The sequence below is a fragment of the Amphiura filiformis genome, unplaced genomic scaffold (assembly GCF_039555335.1).
Source record: "Amphiura filiformis unplaced genomic scaffold, Afil_fr2py scaffold_594, whole genome shotgun sequence".
NCBI classification, from domain to species: domain Eukaryota; kingdom Metazoa; phylum Echinodermata; class Ophiuroidea; order Amphilepidida; family Amphiuridae; genus Amphiura; species Amphiura filiformis.
Window position 1 is genome coordinate 486,694 of NW_027306058.1, and position 24,812 is coordinate 511,505.

At 35.3% G+C, this 24,812-nt stretch overlaps 1 protein-coding gene across 1 annotated transcript; it reads left to right on the forward strand.

The window, feature by feature from the left end:
• The first annotated feature begins 4,546 nt into the window (after positions 1-4,546).
• On the forward strand, positions 4,547-23,231 carry LOC140145680 (uncharacterized). Its single transcript, XM_072167367.1, has 4 exons — positions 4,547-4,581; positions 6,064-6,174; positions 11,370-13,494; positions 23,013-23,231. Exons 1-4 carry the CDS (start codon positions 4,547-4,549, stop codon positions 23,229-23,231), a joined length of 2,490 nt encoding a protein of 829 aa, XP_072023468.1.
• The last annotated feature ends 1,581 nt before the right edge of the window (positions 23,232-24,812 follow it).

The following is a 24,812-nucleotide window of genomic DNA, read 5'->3' on the forward strand; positions in this document are numbered from 1 at the left end:
AACTTTTGATTTTGTTTCTTCATTAGGTTTTAGATCACCATTTCTTTCATTCTCAATCAATTTCAACAAATAAGGTCTTAAATCAAAGAATACAGGTATTGGCTGCTTGTTTTAATTTTGACATATCTATCTTTATTTAGGATATACAGTGGTGAACACAACTGGTACCTTAATTCTTTGGCTTACTGTATATTTAAGAATTGAGTAAAATGAATGCAGAAAATATATTATACAGCTTTAAAAGGAAAACACAATTTACTATATGTCATGACATTTCGTCAGATACATAAATGCATGTAGAGTGTCTATCATGTATTTATCTGATAATGAAATCTTGAGTTGTATTCTGGCACACTCTATACTTACTAATTCAATATACTGGTCCTATAAACCACATTGGGAGGTGAAGCCAAGAGAGAAAGATTATTATTCCTGGCACGCATCCACAGCTAATGCAGGGCAGGAACAATCACTTTCCCCAGCGAGTATGTGCATCAATTGATATCCATAATATTAAATATTGTGACAGGTTCATTTTTAATTGTTCTTGCAGTTTTAAACTCTTTAAACTGATTAATCCTTACTTGTATGTGGTTTTTAGCAAGTCATATCGTGATGCATCTTATGAAGCACTGAATTTGAAGAAAAGGACAATTAAGTTAGCTAGAGAGAGAAATTCAACCTGAGTAGTACAGTCTGACACCCAATTTTAAGTTTCATAGTAATTATTATATAGTGATGAGCTAATCCACTCTAGATCTGAATCTGTCAATCAGCGATCATTTTGCTGGCCAATCTGATTCTGATCCCGATATCTACAATGAAAATAACTTTACACACTTTAAAAAGTACTTAGGGCACCCTCTATAATCAGTGATTATCAACTTTGACTGATGGCAAGTAGCAAACACAAGGTATCCTCTTAAGTATATAAGATTACCAAGATGAATAAATGACATGCTATGACAGGTTATATAACACTCATAAAAAAGATGAATTGATTACTAAACACATTTAAAAAAAAGAAAGAAAGTCACTACTTGATTGGGTGATCATAACATTGAGCACAATTAATTTAAAAAAGAAATAAACTCTAGATGAATGTGTAGATAATTTTGTAAGCTGCAAAATGATACTAGGAAAGAAATCTGAATTGCCAAGAAATTTAATAAGTTAATGTCAATTGGTGCAATTCAAAATGTTGCAACAGTTTACTGTGTAAAAAAGGACACATTTTAATTGGTATTGACTCTCCAGAAATTATCATCATTATCAATCGTCAGTTACAGATTGATTACACAGACGGACCGCCACCATGCCGCCACCATGCCGCCACTATGCCGCCACCATGCCGCCACCATGCCGCCACTGACTTCATTTTGAGTGGAACATATGCCAGGCAATGCAATTCAGCATCACATAATCTGTTTGAATAACTTCTCAAATCGCACCAAACTACATTATTACTTTCTCGATCATTTGGATTTGTTTAAATTACGCAAATTTGGTCTGATACTACACCTAACAAAGGTCTCCTCCTTTCTTATCAGTTTATTGCTTATTGAAATGTGTTCAGAGTTGTGACCACCCAATCAAGTAAAGACTTTCTATTTTGTTATATGTTTATAACATTCCAACAATGTGTGCTTACAATGTATGGAACAATAGCTCAAATGTTAACTGATATTTATACAGAAATTCCTGACTCTCTCTTTCTGTATGTAGAATATAATTCTTATTAAATCACATAAACCATTGTCAACTTATTAAATTAGTAATACAAAGTAAGTACTGTAATTGTGGATGGATTCATCCATTGTGAAACACTGCAGTCTTATTAGATTTTTTTCTTTGTCAGTTATATTAAATGTGATATCGTTAGATGGTAAATGTTTGTTATCAGCATCAGTTGGTTATCAGGCTCTAAAACATACCATGGAATTCCATCTACATCTAGAAGTGGTCTTTTTTATCAAAGAAAGGGAAACAAGACACCCTCTACAAAAATATTACAATAGATTGATAGGTTTTACAATAATTACATGATTGTACAGCCATCTGTAACAGTTGTCAAACTCCAAGTCCAAATAATTCTCTAACCCTAACTGCCTAGGGGCTTTTCGGCGAAAGAAGGAAGGAATAAAGAGAGAAAAGAAGGAAAGAAGTTGTTTGCTCTGGGTGGGATTCGAACCGGAGACCCCTCGCATGCCAAGCACACGGTCGGCGACACCTTGCCACGGGTCTTGGGCTTCGCTGGCCAGCGAAACCGTGCCTATATATCACTTAGGGCGATTGCGCCATCACACCACGTGGGATGCATGCACGAACAGCGCATATATCAAGTAGTATTTTGTAGTATACGGTACGGTTAGGGTTAAGGAGTTGATAACACTCATTTAATGCTTTTATCAGTATATATAGCACTTAAAATTAAATGATTTCAGTACTAGATAGCACTCAAAATTGAATGACTTCAGCAGTAGACAGCACTCAAAATTGAATGCTTTCAGCAGTAGATAGCACTCAAAATTGAATGCTTTCAGCAGTAGATAGCACTCAAAATTGAATGCTTTCAGCAGTAGATAGCACTCAAAATTGAATGCTTTCAGTAGTAGATAGCACTCAAAATTGAATGCTTTCAGCAGTAGATAGCACTCAAAATTGAATGCTTTCAGTAGTAGATAGCACTCAAAATTGAATGCTTTCAGTAGTAGATAGCACTCAAAATTGAATGCTTTCAGTAGCAGATAGCACTCAAAATTGAATGCTTTCAGTAGTAGATAGCACTCAAAATTTAATGCTTTCAGCAGTAGATAGCACTCAAAATTTAATGACTTCGGTAGGAGATATCACTCAAAATGAATGCTTTCAGTAGTAGATAGCACTCAAAACAAAAAAAAGACACCCTCCACATTACACATCCTCCACAAAATATTACAATAGATTGATTGGTTTTACAATAATTACATGCTTGTACAGCCACCTGTATCAGTAACAGTTGTTCAAACTCCAAATAATTCCTTAAGGAGTTGATAACACACATTTAATGCTTTTATCAGTAGAGAAGTAATTCATTGGTAGAGCACCAGCGTAGTCACCTTCGGAGCCTTATTTCACCCTTATACAGCACTCCATTATAATGCCGCTTTGAAGGTGTCTCAGGAAGTATTCCTTGAGCTGCATATCTTCTAGTCTTGGGTAGGCATCAGAACAATATTCTCTCTGATCTCTGTACTTAGGCCTAAATGATTTCAGTAGTAGATAGCTCTCAAAATTGAATGCTTTCAGCAGTAGATAACACTCAAAATTGAATACTTTAAGTAGTAGATAGCACCCAAAATTGATTGCATTCAGTAGTAGATAGCACTCAAAATTGATTGCATTCAGTAGTAGATAACACTTAAAAGCTCTTAAACACTAGGTTAAAAACCAGTTTTGACCCCTGCAGAAATAATGGTTTGGTCCTGTGAGTTTATTGTTATAAGATCAATATGAGGTGATATAAGATCAATATGAGGTGATACATGTGTATTGTCTATTTGTTTATCATGGGCACCATCAGTGATCATTGGGCCAATCAGTGATCACCTTTAACAAGGCTTGATTCTTGTGTGTGTGTATGTACAGAGAAGATGTACCACCATTATTCTGTCAACATTATTCTGTCAACATTCATGCAGACAAGTCATATGATGAATTTTTGGAAGCTGTTTTCTTAATGTGCATGCTAATTCATTGTAACATATGATGTTTGATGCAAATAAATATATGAATGTCTGTCTGAATGCCTGACAGATGCGCAATTGGTGTTGTGGTTGAATTATTTCTGTCTGGGGGTAATGAATGCTTTCAATAGTAGATAGCACCCAAAATTGAATACTTTCAGTAGTAGATAGCACCCAAAATTGATTGCATTCAGTTTTAGATAACACTTAAAAATGAATTCTTTCAGCAATAGATAGCACCCAAAATTGAATACTTTCAGTAGTAGATAACACCCAAAATTGATTGCATTCAGTTTTAGATAACACTCAAAATTGAATGCCTTCAATAGTAGATATCACTCAAAATAAATACTCTTAGTAGTAGATAGCACTCAAAATGAATTCTTTCAGCAATAGATAGCACTCAAAATAAATGCTGTCAGTAGTAGATAGCACTCAGAATGAATGCTGTCAGCAGTTGATAACACTCAAAGTTGATATCACTCAAAATGAATGCTTTCAGTAGTAGATATCATTAAAAATTAATGCTTTCAGTAGAAAACAATCTTTTTAGTAGGACTGTATTTAGCATTTGACACAGTGTATAAAAAAAAGATATCTTTCACCCATGGCTAATAAGTTACAGGGCTAAATTGTCTCAGAAATTTACTGGAAGCAGATAAATAAATGAAATTAATGGTGAAATCTAGAAAGAAAGAAAGTTGGCTGATAACTGTGTTGGACACTAACAAACAACTCTAATTCAATTTACCTGACCCAGGTGCTTCATTAATTAACCAATTTGAAGATTCACAATCAGCGAAGGGTTACTATCACTCAAAATGCCGAAAAAGGACAACCACATTACTTTCCCCAAGTACGTCACATGTATTGATTGTTTGTTACACAAAACTTAATAAGCTGTTTTGGTAATGGAGCAAAGTAATTTCACATCTAGATCGAAATTCACAAAGCACAATAATTTCATCACTTACACCTTCCATTTTACTAGTCATTACTGCATGCCGTCACTTGCAGTGCTACATATTGTAAAGTAGACAACACAATTAATAGTGAAGGATTGTAATGTACCTGCTGCTCATACGCAGTACCACTACAGGTGCTTTTACTACAAGTACACATACGCAGTACTCGGCAGTCTATTCACAGTGGCCAACATGGCAAAGTGTAGATTCATGATTCTACTGCTAGACTGATATCCTGTGTTTCAGTTCATGTGTCTCTACTTCAGTTTACAACACAAAGTGAAGCTGTGTAACAATTACTGTACTGGATTGTGTGAATTCAATTCCAATAAGTTTATTTGGAGTTGTAAATATTATTGGAGCAAGAACATTATACACACACCAAGTATGGAACATCTCGAATGTACTCCAGAAAACACTGTTAATATTACAGATGATGCAACTGCTGCACTACTTGTGTATTCGCCTACTGTTAAAACAGTGTATTTCATTTTCATAGTAATAGCATTAATGATAGGACTGTTAGGTAACGGAACCTTCTTATGGACTGTATATCGCGTTCAACGCATGAAAACCATTACCAATGCGTACCTCTGTAATGTTTCAATTGCAGTATATGATATTTATCACATATATGGGATTTCTATTTGCCTACACATTATTAACAGACACTTTACAAGGAGGGGCGCCAGTTACTACTATTTACAGTTGTATACTAATCAATTTCTTTGGCCTTTTGCCATACTTTGTGTCTGTTATATTGATAACACTTGTTTCTTTAGAACGTTTTTGCGCAATTTGCCTACCCCTGTACCATTGGACATTGTCCGGTGAATCTCGTACAAGAAAAGTTATCATAGCCAGTTGGATTGCTGCCCTTTTGCTAGTGACAGCCATGTTGCCATCAGAAGGTGAAATTCTTTTTGAGTGTATTGCTTGGCCGAATGACACACAATATAAAGGCTACCCAGATAGACGGTGGAATTGTGATGTAATTGGCAACTCTGTTTCTCTTAGAATTTACAGTATTTTCGTTATTGCAACTATTTATTTCATTCTTCTTATCATGAACTTTGTCATGTATGCTGCTATTATTCGAACTTTAAGCAACCGATTTGTAGCCACTTCTTTAGGTGAGCAACAAAAAAGTGATGTTGTGGAAATTCGTAATCAAGTCGCTCGACTTCTGATCATACTAGGTTTCGCCTTCTTTATTTGTCAGACCCTAGACGATTTTCAGCAATTGCAGAGCATTTGAATAAACTTGGGATCAAAACATTTTTGTCAGGACGAAGTTTTCTTGATTTCATATTTTCTAGAATTCTTGTAGCTTTAAACTCACTGATTAATCCGTACTTGTATGTGATTTTCAGCAAGTCGTACCGAGATGCATTTCTTGAAGCGCTGAAACTGAAGAAAGGAGAATCTCAGTCTGTCAGTGAAAGAAATTCTACTACAAAAATAGCAGAGTCTGAAGCCCAGTTGTAGGAATCTTCCTTTGGAAAAGAAAAAAAGTAAACCATGCAGATGATGCATACGCATCATTGGTGATGAACATGATTGAATCCCTAATTAAATCATCAAAGGCAAGTAACTGGAGAACTATTTTGCACCAGAGAATTAAAACAATTATAACCATGCAGTACAGCCATGTTAAGAATTATATTGTTGGCATGTCTGGTCTATATTGTGTATCACGAAGAAAATATACAATGTATAGGACTTGGATGAATAATGTGTGATGCTTCTGGAGACGTCACAAGACAATTCTCAAAATAAAATTTATAGATATTAATCCCCAATGTTATAAGGCCCGCCAATTATGAGCTGATCAAACTATAGTATTCATTTTTCGTGATTTTTATAGTTTTGTTTTTAAACATTTTTGTAGTTTCAAACACTTATATATGGGTCAAAATTTGTCATTTTGAAATTAACAGCAAAAACAGGAAATTAAATCTTGTCCTATATTTTCTATGTGATACAATATAGACCAGGAACGTCAACAATATCATTTTAACATGGCTCTACTTTACGAGCTGATCAAACAATACTAAAATATCCCACTATACAGTATAATAATTAAATTAGCTTAAATTAAAGGCAATGCCTATCACATGTTTGTGTCAGGAAGTGGAAGCTTTTAATATAAAAGCTTAAAATATAATATTTTCAACATTATTGAATATAGTAATTTAATTTACCTACCCTGTTAATGGTTAATGAACACCTATGTATTTGGCAACAACTCGAAATTTGATTGTTGATAAATTTGTATTATGATATTTTGACTCGCTTGTAAGTATAATTTTCGTAATTCAATAACACAAACAATTGTCAAAAGAATTCTTATTAGTTTACATATCAATGTACAACTATAATTGTACAATGCTTGATCACAGTTTTTGCTGAACCATGAAATGGTATCAGCCTATAAGAGTGAATGTTACTAGCTTACTTACTAGCTTACTTACTAGCTTACTTACTAAGTTACTAGCTTACTTACTAAGTTACTAGCTTACTGACTAACCATTTGGTCTGAAATGGACATATCTCTAAATGTTACGAAGGTATGACCCCATGAGTGGTGTCATATGAAAGAGTAAAACATAAAGAATATAATAAAAATATTTCCAAATGCTGGAGGTCATCCAGGGGTCACAGGGTCAAATAAGGTCATTTAAACCGAAAATGCTCCGATTGAGCTTAAATTTAAATGCAATGATCCTTGTGACATTCTAAACATGTTTTAAACATTTAAAAATTTATTTAAGGTCATTAAGGGGTCATAAAGGGGTCAAAGGTCAAGGTTCTCAAAATGCTCCAATTGAGCTGAAATTTAAATGCAATGATCCTTATGACATTCTAACCATTTAACAAATATTTTAAGATTCATTTAAGGTCATGAAGGGGTCAATAAAGGGGTCAAAGGTCAAGTTTTCCAAAATGCTCCGATTGAGCTGAAATTTAAATGCAATGATCCTTATGACATTCTAAACATGTTGAAAATATTTTAAAATTCATTTAAGGTCATTAAGGGGCAATAAAGGGGGCAAAGGTCAAGTTTACAAAAATGCTTCAATTGACCTGAAATTTAAATGCAATGATCCTTATGACATTCTAAACATTTAAAAAATATTTTAAGATTCATATAAGGTCATTAAGGGGTCATAAAGGGGTCAAAGGTCAAGTTTTCCAAAATGCTCCGATTGAGCTGAAATTTAAATGCAATGATCCTTATGACATTCTAAACATGTTGAAAATATTTTAAAATTCATTTAAGGTCATTAAGGGGCAATAAAGGGGTCAAAGGTCAAGTTTTCAAAATGCTTCAATTGACCTGAAATTTAAATGCAATGATCCTTATGACATTCTTAACATGTTTTAAATATTTCAAAATTCATTTAAGGTCATTATGGGGGTCATACAGAGGTCAAAAGTCAAGTTTTCAAAATGCCAGCTTCTCACGATCAAGACGGCAATTAATGAAACAGTCTTATTAAAATTAATAGGGCCTACTATCCTGCACAGTATTGCTGCTTGATCAGATCGTCACAGTCATCCGCCTAACTTACCTCGTGCCCTTGCAAAGGGCACAGTTGCTCTAGTTTATTTTATATTCTTTACTTTTCTTCTTTCATTAACACCACTCGGGTGGTCATACCTGCATTTCGAGATTATGTCCATTACAGACTCCGGGTGACAGTGGTATAGGCCTACCACAATATACTGCTGAAGCCACATGGTTCAGCTATGGTGCGGTTATCGCTCTAGTTTGATGTAATCATTAGTAATGTGGTCATGCAAAATCAATTTGTCGGGCATATTCAATTCAGTTTTTACATGATTGTATAAAACATTTGCAAAGCTACATTTGGCAGAAATTGAAATTGAACATTTGGTTCTAAAGGTATGAACAATTTCCAAAACTTTATGCAATAAAAGAAATTATTGTCTTTGTTAAGCTATATCTGAAAATCAATATATCCGACTTCCGACTGATTTTGCTTGATCAGATCACATTTATTAATGTTTCTAACAAAACATTACATTATTTTACAATACCAACAGTTATCACACTAATATATTTATATATTTTAACTATTTTTAAATTAGATTTGCTTTTCTCTACCTTTTCATCTTTTTCTGCCCTTTTGTGGTAATTTTTTCTGTAAAATGTATATTTGTGTGAAAATTGAGGGCGCTATTTACATATATTTTAAATTTAATTTAGCCCAATAACATAGGTTTTTACTTTCATTTTATGATAAAAAGTAGTGTATTTCCTTGATATATGTTACTCATTTTTATTTTTAAATGCCATTATACAAGTGTCTACCCCTTGCAAAGATGCAAACACGATTTAAGATAAATAGCGCCATCAGTGTTCAACTTTGAATACAGTTCAAAAATGAATACAGCTCTGCATGCCATCAAACAACCATGTAATACTAAAATTGTGTACTGCTTGGTATTGTACATGTAATAAGTGTAACTGTTGGACCCTTTATGATTGATATTAACTTTACGATGTTATAATAAATCAAATTTTGGTCTCTTCGGGTACAAATTTTTGTATCTGCAATTATATTATTTGGTCAAATGTGTGATTTGATTAATAGCAAACTTTCTGTCAGCAGTAGATAGCAGCCCCATTTATACTAGGAGTAAATGACACTCTATTATCATTAGATAGTACATTAATGCATATTAGACCTATCAACATGACACTCAAGTGTATGCTGCTTATAGTGCCCAAATTTTATGTTGTTAATGGATGGGGTATGAACGTTTGGACAATATTTATTGTGGGACATTAGAGCACATTAGACATATCGAATTGCATTCTGAATACGAAGAATGTCCTTCTGATATCAAATAATTTTGATTTTTGGAAATTTGCAATGTAATACACATTTTATGGCAAATGATTAAAACTTGATATTTTTGATATTTAACAGTACTCTTTGATATTTAACAGTAAACTTTATAAATCTGATGATTTATACTTTAAGTGTATGTAGGTGGGATGAAAAGCCGACGATCAATTGACAATTTTGACCTTTCGTATTGAATATGGATTTTTTCCCAAAACACCAACAAAAATTAGGTCTTTTGGGGGAAAAAAATCCATATCTTCAATATGAAAGGTCAAAATTTTCAATTGATCGTCAGCTTTTCCTCCCAGCTACATACACTTTAAGAATATATCATTAGATTTACTTCGAGGACTGTTATATATCAAAAGTGTGAAAAATATCAAATTTTAATAATTTGTCATAAAATATGTATTATATCGTGAATTTCAAAAAATGAAAATTATTTGATATCAGAAGGACATTCTTCGTATTCAGAATGCAATTTGATATGTCTGATGTGCTCTCATGTCCCACAAAAAATACTCTCGAAACGCTCAAAACGCTCATTCCCGTTCCCGTAAGAGAATATAGCATCAAAATGAATATTATAATCACCAGCATTAGACAGCACTCAAATCATATATGTGACATGTCATGCCAAATGGAGACACTTTTGGGCAGGTTATCAATTTTGAGGTTTTTACATATCTTAAATATAGAGATATTTTGCTCCACAACACCCTTTTCCCCAATGAAATTGGACATTCCTAAGCGATAATATTGAGTTCGTAAGTTATGGTATTATAAAATTGTAAATTGAGATATCAGCCTTTGAAAATATTATTGACAATGTTGAGAGTAGGAATTACCTTGAAAAATGACTCAAAAAATACAAGATGGCAGTTATATTCCGGTCTGAAACTATCATATGATATTTTTAACATTAATAACATCACACATTCGCAACGAACCCAAATTGTGAAAAAATCACCCCCAGGCAGATTTCTGGCTATTTCTCTATTTACGATCCTGCCCAAAAGTGTCTCCTTTTGACATGACACGTCACATATGTAATATGTATACTACCAGGAGAAGATATCACACAAATGTCTACTATCAGCAGTAGATAGCACTCAAATGAAATGCATGCTGGTAATAGTAGATAGTGCTCAAATTGTAGGATTCAAATGCATGTTATGAGCAGTTGATAGCACTCAAATCATATGTATAAGGGAAAGATATCACACAAATATCTGCTATCAGCAGTAGATAACACACAAATGCTTGCTGTTCATAGTAGATATTGCTAACATACTGCAGTTACTGTCTGTTTTCCTATACACAATACACAGTGCTCTCACCATTGACGCGCGACCTTTACAAATAGTGTATGTTAGAAGTATATTGCATTTGCCTAGTTAACATCACTGTGTGAAAAATAAGCGGCCAATATTTAAACTATTCTCCAAACTTCTAGCAAATATATTTCTCTAACATGACCTAAAATTACAGCTAGGTTAGATGTTCAGAAATAGTCGCACTTTCGTAGAATATGGGTGAGGGCAAAGCATAGCTAGCTCATAGCTAGCCAACTCCCCGTGTTAATTGAATGGAGATTTGACCGAAAATATTGAGCTATATTGGTAACGGACCGCTCCGTTCTGAAGGATGCCACAAAAAACGGTACAAGCTACATTTAAACTACGCCAAGCTGAAAAGTCTCTTCTAACTGAACGTGTCAGACAAATCAACTTCAGGATTTCCCAATTTCAAGATCACAAGTTGGATGTTGAGGATTTTCTGTTTACACACTTACCCAGTGATAGATATGATGAAATAGTTGAGTTTACTCGTAAAGCGGCTACTGCAGAAACCAACATCTGTAAACCTCGCCAGCAAAGGAAATTTGCTAGCCTCAAGGAGAAGCAAACTAAGCAAACTAAACCAGCGGCTAATGGCATCAACATTTCACCTGATGACATTGAGGAAGCTACTAGCAGATGGGTTATTAATGTGTCGGACTGTGATCTTAACGAGCATGAACAATCCCTGCTGAAGAAAGGCTTAAACTTTGCTGTCACACCCACCAACATCCCTGTGGATGATATTGTCACTGCTGTTGAGTCGGCAGTTAGACTTGTTGGTTTAGGCTCTTCTGAAGCTGCTGAAATACGCCATAAAACCAGTGACTTAGTTCATAAAGCTAAACTCCCTAAAAGTAATATCACCCGCAAAGAAAGAGAAGCCATTCGCTCACTTCAGCGTAATAAAGACATCATGGTTGTTCCGGCTGATAAAGGCTGTGCGGTAGTGGTAATGAACTCTACAGACTATAACAACAAAGCAAAGTTGTTGCTGAGTGACAATAAGACCTATGTCAAGCTCAAATCCAATCCAACTAAGAAATACAAGACCAAGTTGGTTAAGACTCTGCAATCCATCAAGCAAAGTGGTGCGATCACTGAGGTTCAATACAGAAAACTCTATCCCACCAGTGAGGAGGTGCCTAAGTTCTATGGTCTTCCGAAAATTCATAAGCCCAACCACCCTCTTCGTCCGATTGTTGCTTGTAGTGGCTCCATTACGTACGCATCTGCTAAATTTATCGCGGACATAATATCTCCTCTAGTGGGTCAATCACAACATCATATCAAGAACAGTAAGGACCTAGTGACCAAACTTGAAGACTTTACTATTAGTGAGGATGAAGAATTGGTCAGTTATGATGTCACGGCTCTGTTCACATGTACACCCGTAAGTGAAACTATTGATATCATTGAGTCACGCCTTAAGAACGATCCTACTCTGGGTAACCGTACATGTTTGTCGGTTGATCAAATCATTGAACTGCTCCGGTTTCAGCTGACCACCACATACTTTCAGTACGGTGGTGAATTCTACAACCAGCTTGAAGGTGCGGCGATGGGTTCCCCCGTATCCCCTCTAACTGCCAATATCTTCATGGAGGACTTTGAAATCAAGGCCTTGTCTTCTTATCCCAACCCCCCACGGTTCTGGGGTCGTTATGTTGATGACACTATGGTCATCATCAAGAAGAGTGCTATTGAGAGCTTCACTGATCACTTAAACACCTGCCATCCATCCATTAAGTTCACCATGGAACGCGAATCCAATGGACAACTTCCCATGCTTGACGTCATGGTCAAACGCGAAGAGAACGGCTCATTGTCTTTTCAGATTTATCGCAAGCCTACCCACACCAATCAATACCTGAACTTTGCCTCCCACCACCCTTTGCAGCACAAACTGGGTGTGGTACGTACCCTCGTTGATAGAGCTTCCTCTATTGTCACCAAGGAGGAGGACCTTGACCATGAACTCAACAGCATTCACAAATCTTTAGCGGTATGTGGGTACGATAAATGGACATTGGACACAGCTACCAACAAAACCAATGCCAAACGGCACGTTCGCAATAGTGACTCTGAACAACAAGTCAAAGGTTGGGTTACCATCCCATATCTGGCCGGTGTTTCGGAAAGTCTGAGGCGTGTATTAAGATCCCATGGCATTGTAACCCATGTTAAGCCCCAGAACACTATACGTTCCCTTCTTGTAGCTCCCAAAGACAAGACCGACAAGCTGGACAAATCGGGGGCCGTATATGGCCTCAAATGTTTAGACTGTTCTTCATCATATGTAGGGGAAAGTGCCAGACCATTAAGAACACGTATTAGCGAACATGAACGTCCCACTTCCCCAGTTGGTGAGCACATCACTAAGGATCACCATAGCATCGACTGGGATGGCGTACGCATTCTCGACCGTGAAGAAGACTGGTTCAGGAGAGGGGTCAGAGAAGCGATCCAAATAAGGAGAACTGGCAGCGACCTCAACAGAGACCGGGGGCGCCATGATCTTCCAGTTGTTTACAACAAGATTTTGTCACTTGACCAAAACCAATCAATATCTGGTAGTCAAGAGGCAAGTCAAGTGGAATAATCTCTTCAGTGGCTAAAGAAGACCTGTAGATGCAGGTCGCAAGCTACCACAGCTCTGCAAATAGTAAGTCTTGTGACTGTTGTTTTAAATCAACTACTGTACTATACATTTAAACTATTCTATGAAATTCTAGAAAATATAGTTTTGTAACATGTCCTAAATTTTTAGCTAATTTAAGTGTTTGCAAATAGTCGCACTTTTGTGTTTTAGGAAGGATATGTAAATGACAGATAACACCAAAAATATGAAGAAATTATTTCCAAACCGTGTTAAGTCAACAATCATTATGTTGCTCATTTTCAAGAATGCTGGTTAACAAAAAGCAGGCCATTGTCTCATTTCGTGAACAAAGGTCCACATACCATTGTTTCCTTGCGTTTCCTTTATAATCAGTTACCCAACTGAAGCTGTATTATAGCACCTCATAGCGATACGCACATATAAAACAGACACATGTGCACAACCAGAGAAGATCCGATTTAATCAGTTGAGCTGTTTCAATGAGTGTTATCTTGGTTTAATAGCTTTTAATGGGGTTTAAGTCCTGCAAAGGTCGAGATGAATTCTACTGTAGACATGACTGCATCATGAACTTTCATGTTATCAGCAGTAGATAAAAGTGCTCACTCCAATCGCTTCAACATAAAAAAAAAACCTGTAAAATATAGGCTGAAAATGTGTCCCATAGACTAAAGAGATGTAGACTAGCCACAAACAGGTAAAGAAAGTCCCAACATCACCTGTTAATGAGGGCTGATCAATCCATAAAGTGTGACAGGTGAAACTGCTATGCACATGCCGCATAATTTAACAGAGAAACAAGAGAAACTGTCCCTACTTTCTCTTATATACCAAAGTGGTAACTTGAAATTCCCAGCTCTGATTTTCCCTACATGATGCAATACCTTCACCTTATTATAGAAACTGGGATTTTCCCACATCATGTTCACATTGAGACACATGGTAATTTCCAAGGTCCAAAAATAGATTTGTTTTTCTGGTCAACTTGGTTGCATGAGAGGGGATTACCAAAAATGTTGTTGAAAAGAGTTTCCCATTTCTCTATTCTCTCATGAAATAGCTTTAAATTGTTACTCAGGGCACATCACAACATTATCCAGAATGTGACATGCTTCCCTTATTATGCTTTATTATATTCAGTTTTTAACACAAAGTACACTTATTGATATGTTTCATTATTCTCTCTAAGTATCATTATTTAAATAAGAAGGTCAGATTTTACATTTCGATATTTCATTTATTTCTTTACGGTTAGGTACACTCTGTGTCCAGATATAGATTAGACTGAAGAGGGGAGGAATATCTCCCCACATACAATATTGGGGGTAAAGACGTTACCTAAGATAATTAATGTTATCCAATAGGAAACTTCTTGAATGTGATTGGTATTAACTTTGCTAACCAATCGCAAGCTTCCAAGTAGGTTTAGATTTTAACTTTAGACCAATCACAGGACTGGTTTGATTCAGATCACCAACAAAGTGGGCGATGTCCCTAGAGATTACCAAACGTTTGGACAGCAGGGGAATTAATTATTAATATTTTGAGCTTTCCTTAGCCAAAACCCCATCTATGATTAATTTGTTCAATTAAAGTTGGAACACAAGATCTACTTGGCCATTACTTTTGGACATACCATCTGTTGTGGCCAACTATGGTCCTCTTGGCATGTAGCCTATCGCCTCTTTTAACATGTGAGAAGTTTCACTTTCTCACACCAGAATTTAAACTCTTTATAAAGGTGAACTTTTAACTTTTTCTTTGAATGCTATTTGCAGTAAGTGCAGTAGAATGTAATAGCTGCCTTTTGTAAAACACCTATTGTTTGCAGCACAATCCCCTCATCATGCTCATTGTAAAGTGTTGATGTTCTGTTTTACTTGCCTGATGGCCACTAAGCTAACCCCAAGATATCACCTTTACATGTAGTTGGGTATTTTTCTAGTGTTATTGGTTAAAAATAAGTACATTTATTGAAATGTTGCAAATGGCAGCTATAACATTCTATTGCACTTACGATAGTGTAGCACTCTGCCGACGATATGTTGTTATCCAGCTGTATATCATGGAATGTTTAATATACATTTAAAATTAAAATTAAATCTGTAAACATGAACATATTTTTGAGCAAATGGAATGACACATGGAAGCCAACAAACAATTTGCATTAATATAACATCATACTGCTAGATCTTGACGTGTTGATATTCTCTTATCTAAAATACATTGTCAGCTAATAAATGCTCTCAATCCTATGTTATTCTCAATAATAGTTTTTTTGCTAGCGTAATGTCACGCTGTTTATCACCATGTATACTAAATCATATTGTATCAATCAATACTTCTGATATTATCTCACATGTATGCTTATGATCATGGCAACTTAACTTAATGTATATTCCAAATTGATTTAATTCCTCGCATTAATTATGGTAATGTTATTTATAATGGCATATTCATCGACCAGACAAATACGTCCTATAGCATGTTCTCTTTTCATGCCCACGTGGACTCATTGTTTACATGCATTGCTCTATATAATGATCACTACGTGATCGGCTACTGTCATTATATAAGGCATTATTAGATTACTGCCTCTTTTGTGCTTCATCACTATCTTCAAGGATATGTCTACTCATGCTCTCCCACTATATTGTTGTCTCAAACCCTCATTATTGACTTCTACTATGATTTGTATTGATCTTTGTATACCAGAATTATTGACTCATCATTGTATCCATTGGTATAACTGCCCATGTTCCTTCATATATTGATGTTTCCAACCTTCATATTGATTTCAGTATTGATATGTAAACATTTCTGTATACTAGAAATGTTGCCTCATCACCATACCCTATGAGTATGCCCTCTCATCCTATATTGATTTCGGGTTTGTTATATTAAGTTTCCTTTCAATTAGATTTGTTACCCTATTATTTTCAACAAGGGTATTCTTACCCATGGTAACCCATAATGATTTCCAGATACTCACATTGATCTCCGTATTGATATGCGAATGATGTTCGTAAGCTGCACAGTATGATGACACTCAATCACTACCATCCAGTCAAACACGTCCCATCCTTTTTAGTTTACGGTCTAGTGCTCACACTCACTGAATTCATCATTGACCGATTCTGAAGACTGGGTTTGTTATCATATAACGCATCTCGCAACTTGCTTCGCATTATCTTTCGGCCTTTCCTAATTAATGTATATATTATAATGGACTCTGCTGCGTGCGGAATCAAATGCTCTTTGATTCGCACAATACACCTTCTATTGCAAATCTTATTTGCAATAGATTTTGATGTTTATGTTTTACTCGTTATTTATGTCGTGTCTGTACTGTAGTAAATGTCTAAAGGGGAACTCTCGTCTTACTTGTGCTATCTGTTATCAATCAATCCACAATCAATGCTCTGCTTACAATACTGATGAGCCTTCTAATCAACAATTAAACATATGGTATTGTAAAAACTGTATTGGTAGAATTCTACCATTTAATCACTTCATCGATGATGAAGAAGTTAATCACGAAATAAATCAATTTTATCAAAATCAACCAATCACATTAAATAAACTTCAATCACTAAACATAAATCCATTTAATTTAAACGAAACAGAAGAAAATGATCCTAATTGTGCATATGATATACCTAAATCTAATGATAAATGTATTTACCACTGCAGTGATTCATTTAATGATCTTAGGCCAAAAAAAAAAAAGGTTTGTCTCACGAACATTTGCCAAAAAAGCTAAGTGCTATGCTTTTTTTTTTTTTTTTTTGGTTTAGAAGCTATGCTAATGCGTTTGTTTTTTGTTTTTTTTTTTTTTAGCCTGAGACAAATGAAAATCACAAGACAGGTATTGGAAAACTACAAGTGGTCTTACAATGAAAGAGAAGCAACAAATTTACAATGTTAATATTCTGTAACTGTATTTTATTTGCCTTCCTAGAGCTGATCACTATTAAAAATCAGTGCAAAATACAAAGTTACGATACAAATGTTGGTATGAGCGAGATTTGATGTTTCCATAGAGGTGAATATTTAGAGGGCTGAGTGAGCTTTCGGTACTCTATCGAGAGGTTTCTTCAGTTTTCACCTTTTTTACCCCTCTATGGACCGATCAATTGTAACCGAATCGGCGCACCGATGCAGTGCCCAATTCCTCAGCACAGTCCCCCCTGTTTTAACTATACGAATACGAACAATCATGTTGAAATAAACGGTAAAAAATTCGTTAAAAACAGCTACAAAAAATACAAAAATTTATGAAAACAACATGGCTTCACTCGATCGCAGAGTTCTCCGTAGGCTAAGTCCTTTTATATTGCATCCACTTTGCTTCGTCGGCTTTACGCTCCGTGCCGTTGCAAGGATGGCGTGAAACTAGCGAGACTGAGGCTACGGTGTGGGTTACGGGCTATCTGCAACACTAATGGCATACGCGCTGCCTGACATTTTCGATGGTTTTCTGACATTGAGGAATTCATTTTTACTACGTTGGTCGAACTATCGGGAACCGGAAAATCGGGGAAAAAAAAAAAAACTTTAAAAGGCGGTCAGCGCGTAGACAAACGCGCTGTATCGCTTTCACATACTTATGCGCGCGGGTTCGTGAGACAAACCTTTTTTTTTTTTTTGGCCTTATTAAAAATAAAAAATCCGACCTAAGCATCATCCACTTTAACTCGCGCAGCCTAACAGAAAATAAAGACTCTATAACTGACTACCTTCAAACAATAAACCATAAATTTTCAATTCTAGCTTTTAGTGAGACCTGGTTTTCTGACAAAACCTCGCCTTCTCTCATGCATATTGATGGCTATACTATTGCCCATGTTGATAGAAAGAAAGATAAAAAGGGCAGAGGAGGAGGTGTCGCTATCTACGTCTCTAATGATATTAATTTTAAAACTCGGAATGATCTTAAACTAAAACCTAGTCCTGATTATGAATCACTTTTTGTTGAAATCGAAACTAAACCTAAAAACACAATCGTTGGAGTGATCTATATAGACCCCCTGATAGCACTGCATATCCATTCATTGATTATTTATCTGCCACTATTGATCTAATTAATAAAGAACATAAACCATCATTTATATGTGGCGACTTTAATTTTGATCTTTTAAAGTCAAATCCCAACAGTGCTACCAACGAGTTTCTCAACAAATTCTATTCATGTTCTTTCTACCCATTAATTGATAAACCAACTAGAGTCACAACTAAATCATCCACCTTAATCGATAATATATTCACCAACATTCTTGATAACAAACTCACACCAGGCATATTTTTTAATGATATCACTGATCACTTCCCTGTCTTTCAAATCCTAAACCTAAATACAAATAAAACTAAACATCCTAAAACTAAAAATAATTACCATATAACTAGGAAAATCAACTTAGCAAATATCTCGGCATTAGGCGTTGAATTGAGTGAAACAAATTGGGATGATGTATTAAACATTACCTCTGCTGATGAATCATACATTGAATTCAATAATAAATTCTCCAACTTATACAATAAACATCTTCCAAAAATAAAGAAAAAAGTTAATATTCGTAAAGAAACAAAGCCATGGATCACTGCAGGAATAATAAAATCTATAAAAACAAGAAATAAACTTTATAAAAAGTATATAAACCACCCAAGTGAGAGCAATAAAAGTAAATATGTAACATATAGAAATAAATTAACGCACATTATCAGAATATCTTGTAAAAAATATTATTCTAATAAATTTGATTCTTATAAACATAATATTAAGAATACTTGGCGTACTATTAATGACATATAGGTAAATCTAAAAAAAATCTGCTGTTACTCATTTTAATGACGGTAATACTAAAATTACTGACCCTGATCACATTGCATCTAAATTTAATCAGTTTTTTGCTGACATTGGTCCTACCTAGCTAGTCAAATTCATTCCTCCAGCAACTTCTCTGACTTCCTATCGGCTCCTTTTGAAAAATCCATCTTCTTCAACCCCACATCAGGTAAAGAGATTCTTGACATCATTGGCACTTTCAAAAATGGCAAAAGCTCTGGTTTCGATGACATCAGCCCCACTGTAGTGAAACAAATTGGTCCTTTCCTTCTCAAGCCACTTGTTCATATCTTTAACCTTTCCTTGTCAACTGGTATCTTCCCTTCTGCGTTGAAAATCGCCAAGGTCATTCCTGTGTTTAAAAAGGGTGATCCTCACTCTTTCTCCAACTATCGCCCGATTTCTCTCCTCCCTTGTTTTTCCAAGATTCTCGAACGCCTCATCTACAACAGACTTGATAACTTCCTCTCTTCTCATCACATTCTTCATGAAAACCAGTACGGCTTCAGGAAACATCACTCCACTGACTTGGCTCTTCTTGACATCTATAACAAAATCTCTGGTGCTCTTTCTAAGAAACTTCACACAATTGGCATCTTTCTTGATCTGTCCAAGGCGTTCGACACCATTGACCACAACATTCTTCTAACTAAGCTGCATCATTATGGTATCCATGGTACTCCATTGGAACTTCTCTCTAGTTATCTTCATGGTAGACAACAATTCACATCTTTTGATTCTCATTCTTCTGGTCTCCTTCCTGTATCCTGCGGTGTCCCTCAAGGTTCTATACTTGGTCCTCTACTCTTTCTTCTTTATGTCAACGACATCCCTAACTCATCTAAATCTCTTTCCTTTGTACTCTTTGCTGATGACACCAATATTTTTCTCTCTCACTCTCACTTGGATTCTCTTATCAATGTCTTCAACACTGAGCTAGCTCGTGTTTCTTCCTGGTTCAAATCTAATAAACTCTCCTCAATGTCAGCAAAACAAATTTTATTCATTTTACAACCCAAAAAAGAACCGGGTTCTTCATTCAAATAATATTAAGATCGATAATGAAATTATCCTTCCTGTTGACAGCACCAAATTTCTTGGAGTCGTCATTGACAAGAAACTTAATTGGAATGATCATGTCACCAAAATCACCACCCAAATTTCCAAAAGCATTGGCATTTAAAAAGGCTTCGTCACACTCTGCCCCCAACATTCTGTTTTCACTCTACAACACCCTTGTGCTCCCTTACATTTCTTACAGCAACATTGCTTGGGCAAATTCTCCTCAAACTCTTAACCATGACCACTGCCCTTGGACTTTCTATAAATCAACTAAACTTGATCATTTATTTAGACTTCAAAAAAGAGCTATCCGTGTCTGTACCAATGCAGATTACTCCTCTCACACTAAAAATTCCTTTTATAAATTAAATACATTAAATATTTTTGACATAAATAAACTTCAAATTGCACTTTTTATGTACCGTTATGAGCAAAATAATCTTCCAAATTCATTTAATAACTTCTTTCTTAAATTTAATGAAATTCATGGTTACAATACACGGATAGCAAACCAATTTAGGCCAGCTAAACCCAGTTCTGACATTATCAAATTTTCAATGAAATATACTGGGCCTAAACTTTGGAACTCCTTTACCCCTGATCTAAAAGATGCTACTACTCTAAAGAACTTCAAACTAAAATACAAAACAAAATTGGTCTCCAAATACAAATAAATTAATTGAATTATAATTATACAAATTAAATAATTAATGCAAATTTAAATAAATAATAAAAAAAATAAATAAATAAATAAATATATAAATAAATAAATAAATGAATAAATAAATAAATAAATAAATAAATAAATAAATAAATAAATAAATAAATAAATAAATAAATAAATAAATAAATAAATAAATAAATAAATAAATAAATAAATAAATAAATAAATAAATAAATGGATAGTTATATAAATAAACAAATAAATGAATAAATAAAATTGTGTATATTCAAATTCCTATTTCAAAAAGGCACATCCATGTTTTGATCTACATAGGGCTTTTTCCACCCACCGCCCTATATTCCACCAGCACGTGCTCAATGTATTAATCCTGATATAGATGACTGATACCTATAGCACTCCTATATACGACTGTTTCCCATTGTATTAGACTCCATTTGCTCCAGTAATGCACTTCCCCCTTGTCCTTTGTCTTGTCCGTCCTGTCTTGTCCCCGTCCATTTATCAGCATTATTTTCCAAGTTAGAGGTGGGGCCAAGCTGAAAGCTCATTTGAGTTTAATGGCCTCTCCTCCATATTTCATAATTTTGTACTGATTTATTTGGTATACTTTTTGCAATAGCAAAAAAAAAAAAAATGTTCCATGTCTCAGTTTTGCCTTATTTATCAATTTGATAATATTGATCACCATAGGCATTCTTTTAAATGTATATAAATAAAAAATAATCGCAATTTATTTAATTGTATAATTTTCGTTTGCATTGTACAGTGCATGGTTCATATAGATCGGCTACTTCGTGCATGCTGCGTATTTTCTTGTTTATATTGTTTACTGTATAAACGATAATTATATAATTTTTGTTTGCACCGTACAGTGCATGGATCACATAGATCTGCATCATGCATGCTGTGAATTTTCTTAAATTATTATATTTTGTACAAAATTGTTTTGATTTATATGATTTATAAGTCACTATGTAACTTTAAATATATAATATTATTAGTTTTTGCTTGCATTGTCTTTATATCCATTGTATTGATTGTATTGATCTGCTATTTCATGCTGAGTATTTTCTTGATTATATTGATCACTTATTTGCTTGAAGTAACTTGTATTATATTGCATTTGTATGCCATTGATTTGATGTTTTGTATGTGAAATATGACAATAAAATACATGAATGAATGAATGAATGTATATCCATCCCTTCTTACGACTTGCATTCGAATGCTTGCTTACCATTTGAATTAGCAGGGTCAGTTGCGATATCACCATTTTTGCCACTGGATTAACTCATAATCATGAAATTGTTACAAACTATTCTAAATGTGTTATGTGCATATCAAAGCAAAATTGTGTTTTATTCTAAAACCGTTGGGGAATGACAAAGTGCCCACGGTAAGTATGTTGTTTTTAATTTGTAACTGTTAAACGTCTATTTGAATGGGCTGTCAATCTTGTAACGGGCACGGTGGCTCAGTGGTTACGGCCTTAAATAATCTGAGAGCTTGCTCGACGTCACGACATGCGTGGGTTCGATTCCCTGTCCCACCACCGTGTTGTGCCCTTGGGCAAGGCGCTTTGCCTCGCTTGCCTCACCCCACCCAGGTGCAATGGGAAGCTGTTAGGGGTAGTCACTGTCGTTGTACTGATGGACCCTGCGCCACTTGTAGGCTGCAAACGTGGTTCCAACATATTCTAATGACGGCGGAATAAATGTAAAGCGCTTTGAGGCTGTTTATGGCATAAAGTGCTATATAAATATCTACATTTTTTTCATTTTTTTGTAGTTTCTCCAGCCTCGTACATCACAATCTTATGTCTCCTACACCACCAGGTTTGAAGTTGACCGCTTAGTTAATTGTTCTTAATTTTATATTTTTCTGTAGGTGCTCCGACTAAAACCTGACGTAGAATGGTGTCGTCTAGAGGCTCATAAGCAACCTGTTACATGTGCGGATTTTGGCACCACAAGCAACTATCTATTTCTGGCCACTGGAAGCAAAGATCACATGGTTAGAATATGGGATGCAGGAAGCTTTACTGGCCATGTTGCTGCCAAGACAGAGGTATGTATACGTATATTATGTAGGATCCATAACTTATAAGCTTCCCCTTAACGCTGTACTGGAAGCAAAGATCACATGGTTAGAATATGGGATGCAGGAAGCTTTACTGGCCATTTTGCTGCCAAGACAGAGGTATGTATACGTACATTATGTAGGATCCATAACTTATAAGTTTCCCCCTAACGCTTTTTTGAAATGAAACAGAAATATTTTGCAAAATATAAAAATGCATGTGTAACCTTGTTTGTTTGTCATGTGGACCAATTTATAGCATCACACATCATTGCGTTCAGTTACAATGGTTCATTCCCTCATTTCAAATTATAAGTTTTGGTTTCTCTTTTGTTCAGAAACCAAAAATCAACGGATTAAAAAGTGGAGACAAACTGGTCTGCAATCATAACACTATTGTGCGCTGGGGAGACATAAGGCTTGGGATAACCATAAGTATATATTGGCCTATTGTGCTAAGCATAATTATTATTGGATATTCACACGATTTATAACAAATAAACTGAAATGTAAACCAAATCTCCTTACTGCAAATTTTAAGTTTCTAACAAAGGGTAGAAACAAAGATATCGATAATCATGTCAGTCAAGAGCTTAGGCAGAATACTAGAAATTCATAACCTCATTAATAAACGCGATGCGTGCGATCCAATCATATTTTATTATTTGCGAAAACGCGAACGCAAATCGATGTCATTAATATCTCACAATTGATCACAAAATGCGTAATTGTTCCAATGTCGCACACAATTGACCTCCGCGTGCGCCATATTGTGCGTCCAACAAACTGCGCGTGCGCTGGCTGCCGTATTTGGATTGCGCGCTACTATATTTGCACAGATTCTGATACGCACTTTTGTTATTGGTCGTCTTGTTTTAGCCTGATCGATTTTGGGAAAGGGAAGATGTAAAAATTGTTTATTTTTACAAACTTTTGAGCAAAATTTTGTGTTATTTTGTAAAGTTAAAAGATCAAAGTGACGGTTATGAATGAGGTTAATAACTTTGCATCGGTAATATGTCAGGCATTGTGAAAAATCTGAACATTTTCCTTTGGACCTCGGAATATATTCCCAGGTTCCAAAGGCAAATGTTTAGATTTTTCACAATGCCCTCCAAATAACCGATGCAAAGTTATTAACCTCTAAACCATGTCATGACCAAAACCATAACTAAAACATTTGAAAGGAGGGATTATGTAAAAAAGAAGCTGTTCTAAAAGTTCCGCCTGAGTCCATAGCTGTCAGGGTTTCCTTAACTAATACATGAATATAGGCCTGATCTACTGCATTGTTTGAGAGTTAACTCCTCGGACATGTAAAAAGTCTCTTCATTGATGAAAAGCATTTAATTTGCCAATCCTGATGAACTTATCTGTCAATGGTTTTTCTCATTTTTAATGTAGCATCATACAAGCAAGGTGACGGGCTGTGTGTTTTCATCAGATGGAACAAAGGCAGCCTCATCAAGTAGAACAGACGGAGCATGGCTCTGGGATTGCACTGTGACCCCACCAAGAATTACACTCTTCTTATCATCCAGGGAGTCATGTAAAGGTACATGTAGGCACTGTGGGATTACCCCCAACTCCTTGCACCGTTCTCCAAAC

Excerpts from the sequence above, each read along its gene's own strand:
- LOC140145680 (XM_072167367.1), top strand. The coding sequence starts at position 4,547 with ATGCCGAAAAAGGACAACCACATTACTTTCCCCAA. Across the intron at positions 6,175-11,369 it reads GCAGAGTCTGAAGCCCAGTT|TGATAGATATGATGAAATAG; the intron begins GTAGGAATCTTC and ends ACACTTACCCAG. Across the intron at positions 13,495-23,012 it reads CAATATCTGGTAGTCAAGAG|GTGCTCCGACTAAAACCTGA; the intron begins GCAAGTCAAGTG and ends ATTTTTCTGTAG.